The 4,562-nt window shown below is 49.9% G+C and overlaps 1 protein-coding gene across 1 annotated transcript; it reads right to left on the bottom strand.

Moving 5' to 3' along the window:
• Positions 1-309: 309 nt before the first annotated feature.
• LOC112081985 lies at positions 310-4,358 on the bottom strand. Its single transcript, XM_024149061.1, has 2 exons — positions 2,618-4,358; positions 310-2,576 (listed from the first exon to the last, which is right to left on the bottom strand). The coding sequence occupies exons 1-2, from the start codon at positions 4,356-4,358 to the stop codon at positions 310-312; spliced, it is 4,008 nt and encodes a 1,335-aa protein (XP_024004829.1).
• Between the last annotated feature and the right edge of the window lie 204 nt (positions 4,359-4,562).

Below are 4,562 nucleotides of genomic sequence, written 5' to 3'. Positions count from 1 at the left end.
CGAGATGGATCTCGGCTTTTAAGTTTGCATCATATGGAATGCTATCGAACAACTGGCCAGGAAGTCGATGTAAAGACAAGGAGTTCGGTCCCTTGTGATTTCGAACTAACACTTAGTCATATCTTGACTTAATAAAATTTTATTGATGTTATAGCTGGACTCGGTAACGAGCTGCCTACGTACCCTTTAAAGGGATCAAGCCATTCGTAGTTCTAAGTACAAAAGGGGGTTTTTGCTCCGACTAAGTAGTTCGGAGGCTTTTTTTTTTTTTTTTTTTTTTTTTTTTTTTTTTTAGTTCTTCGAAGCGAACTAATAGTAGTATCGTTTGAGATGCATCGAGTTCCAAGATCGCGGGATCGGAGTTCCGTCTAACTTCATGAGTTGATAAACGCCGGGCTTAACAACCTTCATAATCTGATATGGTCCTTCCCAGTTCGCGCCAAGTTTTCCTGCATTCTTCTCCTCGGTGTTTTGATAGACTTTACGAAGTACGAGGTTGCCGTCTTCGAAGTGACGGCCCTTAACTTTTTTATTGTAGTAACGAGCTGCAAGTTGTTGGTAATTCTGTATCCGGAGTAGTGCTCGTTCGCGATGTTCTTCGACTAAGTCAAGTGCGTCGATCATCATATTGTCATTTGCCTCGGGTTGCTGGGTAAGCATAGTTCGGCGAATGCTTGGGACGTTAAGTTCGGCAGGACACATAGCTTCTGCGCCATACGCAAGGAAGAAAGGTGACTGACCGGTTGAACGTCGCGGTGTGGTTCGATGAGACCACAGGACGCCGTCGAGTTCGTCTGCCCACGTTCCCTTAGCGATATCGAGTCGTTTCTTCAGTCCGTCAATGATGGTCTTGTTCGTGGCTTCGGCTTGTCCGTTGCCTTGCGGATAACGCGGGGTAGAGAAACTTAGTCGGATTTTCCACTTGGCGCAAAAATCTTGGAAAATTATCGAAGTGAACTGGGTTCCATTATCCGTAATGATCTCGTACGGAACTCCGTGTCGACAGATGATGAATTTCCAGACGAACTTCTTGACGTCGATTCCATGGATCTCGGGGTATGCTTCGGCTTCGACCCATTTAGTGAAGTAATCTGTGACGACGAGGACGTACTGCTTCTGGGTTGTAGATCGGCGGAAAGGACCGATGATGTCCATTGCCCAGCGCATGAAAGGATATGGTGCAGTCGAGGTCATCAGGAGCTCGGTAGGAAGATTTATCATCGGACCATGACGTTGGCACTTCTCGCAACGTGCCGTGTACTTCTCGCAATCAGAGAGCATAGTAGGCCAGTAATAGCCGGCTTTCTTGATCTTAAATGCCAAGGACCGAGCTCCGGAATGATTTCCTCCTTCTCCTTCGTGAATCTTTTGCATTACTTCCGCGATGTCGTTGCCGTGAACACAAGTCAAAAGTACACCAGAAGCGTCCCGTCTGAGGAGAGTACCTTTAATGACCACATACCGGGCTGCGCGAGCCTTAAGGCGTCGAGCTGCCCATTTATCTGCGGGAACCGTTCCATCTCCTATGTATCCCACGATTTCCAGGGACCAATCCTCGGGTTCGTCCTCTTCTCCGGCTTCGATATTGATGGGGACGTGCTGGCCTTCGGACTCGTCCTCGGATTCGGGCTCGTTATCGTTAAGCTCGTCTGTATCGTTTTCGCGATCGGGGATGACCTCTTTAGGTTTCGTCTTTCGGGTGAGGGGTGGAGCACGGTTTGGCTGGGCTTCGTAGTCACGCCGTCTTGTAATGATATTGCAGTTCGGATCGTGCTCGATACTTGGTCGCTCGATTGCTGCAATCGGGATAGTTCGCCGAAGATCAGGATCGGAATTAGTCGCGAGTGCGGCTAAGGCGTCGGCGGAGGCATTCTCGTCTCGAGGTATCTTCGTAAGCTCGAAGGTGGAGAACTCGGAAGCAATATCTTTAAGAACTTTGAGATATGCGTCCATGCGGTTGTTCTTGGCCTCGTATTCGCCGTGAAACTGGTTGGCTACGAGTTGAGAATCGCAATAGGCGTGTACATGCTCGGCGCCGATACTTTTAGCGAGTCGTAGTCCGGCAATCAATGCTTCGTACTCGGCTTCGTTGTTGGATGCTGGGAAGCCGAGCCGAAATGACTGCTCGATTACTTCTCCTTCGGGTGACTTGAGACGTATTCCAACTCCGGATCCTTTATGGGATGATGAACCGTCGGCGTGAAGAATCCAAGGTTGTACGACCGGATTGTCTTCGACGAGCTCTGGTGGGAGTTCGACCAAGAAGTCTGCTAGGACCTGAGACTTCGTTGCCGTTCTGTTCCGATATTCGATGTCATATTCACTAAGTTCGATAGCCCACTTAGCGAGTCGTCCGGACTGACTTGGGCTGTGAAGGATAGTGCGAAGAGGGTGATCGGTCAAGACCACGATTGCATGAGACTGGAAGTACGGGCGCAGTTTCCGTGCAGAAATAACCACGGCGAAGGCGAACTTCTCCAAAGTCGGATAACGATACTCCGATCCGTCGAGGGACTTGCTTGTGTAGAAAATTGGTTTTTGTTCGCCGCGATCTTCTCGAACAAGAACGCTGCTAACTGCGAACTCCGAAATCGCGATGTAAGATAAAGTGTCTCGCCGGTTTCTGGTTTGGACAGGACTGGCGGAGTGGACAGATATTCCTTTAGCTCGGCGAAGGCTTCTTCACACTTCTCGTTCCATTCGAGGTGCTTGTTACCACGGAGAAGTTGGTAAAAGGGCAAGCACTTGTCCGTTGATCTAGATATGAATCTGTTAAGCGCTGCAATACGTCCAGTAAGTCGCTGAACTTCGCGTCTGGTTGTCGGCGAGGGGAGATCGAGAATAGCGGCGATCTGCTTTGGATTAGCTTCGATGCCTCGCCGTGTGACGATATATCCGAGGAATTCTCCAGATGTTACGCCGAACGTACACTTAGTTGGGTTAAGCTTCATACCATATTGGTTCAAGATATCAAAGCATGTGCGAAGATGGCCGACGTGCTCGGAAGCGATGAGTGACTTTACGAGCATATCGTCGATGTAGACTTCCATAGTTCGTCCGAGCTGGCTCGCGAACATCCGGTTTACCAGTCGTTGGTACGTTGCTCCAGCATTCTTCAGGCCGAATGGCATGACCTTGTAGCAATATATGCCACGGTCCGTGATGAAGGATGTCTTCTCTCGGTCCTGCGGATGCATGAGAATCTGATTGTATCCAGAGAACGCATCCATGAATGAGAGTAGTTCGTTTCCGGCAGTCGCTTCCACAAGGCGATCGATATGAGGTAATGGAAAGCTATCTTTCGGACACGCTTTATTGAGGTCGGTGAAGTCGACGCAAATTCTCCATTTACCATTCTTCTTTTTCACGACCACAGGGTTTGCCAACCAATCTGGATACTTAACTTCGGTGATAGATCCAGCTTTGAGTAAGCGCTCGACCTCGTCATTCATGGCTTGCGCTTTCTCTGGCCCGAGCTTTCGGCGTTTCTGTTTGATAGGCTTGTATGTCGGATCGATATTGAGCTCGTGGCACGCGATCTGCGGGTCAATCCCGGGCATGTCTTCTACCGACCAAGCGAAGGTTGATGTATGCTGTTTCAGGAAACGAATGAGTGGTTCACGGATGATTGGGTCGAGCTCGGCACCAATTCCAACTTGACGCTCTGGCCTGAGTTCGTCAATGCTAACTTGAACGATTGATTCCTGCTTAGGCTTTGTCTTTTGGACGATGAGCTTGTCAGTTGGTCCGAACGAATTAATGACGCAAGTTTGGTTGGCCGAGTGGAGTCTGCACTCATTTATGTAGCACGATCGAGCAACGGCTTGGTCTCCACGGAGTGTGTACACACCGTCCGGGGTCGGGAACTTCAAGCATTGATGGTACGTCGAAGCGACCGCTTTCATTGCGTGCAGCCATGGCGTACCGAGAATAGCGTTGTAGATTGCCGGTTTGTCGAGGATAAGGAACTGGATCATCTTTGCGATTCCGCCGACGTAGATTGGGATTTTGACAGTGCCGATCGTCATACAACGCTCTCCATCAAATCCGGTGAGTGGCTCGATGAACGGATCAATCCTATCTGACGCCAACTCAAGCTGGTCAAGTGCTTCCTTGAAGATAACGTTGACCGAACTGCCAGTATCGATCAGAATGCGGCTAACTTCGACGTCGTCGAGGAGCAGATCGACAACGAGAGCGTCATTATGCGGTTTGTGAATTCCGATTGTGTCAGCCTCGGTAAAGACCAAGGGCGCTCCCTTCGGAGGATCCTGTGGGGTTTTTGGTGTGCTAGCGGCTTGTTTGCTGTATTCTTTGATGGCTCGAACGGAATAACTGCAAGCTTCGATGGCCCCCATTATCATGTTGATACGTTTTCGCGCCTTAGGAGCACGATTCTCCGGAGCTCGATCATCGCGATTCCGTTTCTATTGCTCGGGCAACGCAGGCGGATTCGGTGGCGGTGGTGGTAGTGTCGGTAAAGCCGGTGGAGTTGGTGGATCTTTGGCAAGTGCTTTCTCGAGATGTTCGTTGTTCGGTCGGGGCATCGAGAGCTGCCCACC

The sequence above is a fragment of the Eutrema salsugineum genome, unplaced genomic scaffold (assembly GCF_000478725.1).
Source record: "Eutrema salsugineum unplaced genomic scaffold, Eutsalg1_0 scaffold_1, whole genome shotgun sequence".
NCBI classification, from domain to species: Eukaryota; Viridiplantae; Streptophyta; class Magnoliopsida; order Brassicales; family Brassicaceae; genus Eutrema; species Eutrema salsugineum.
This window is presented reverse-complemented; position numbering and strand designations above follow the sequence as displayed.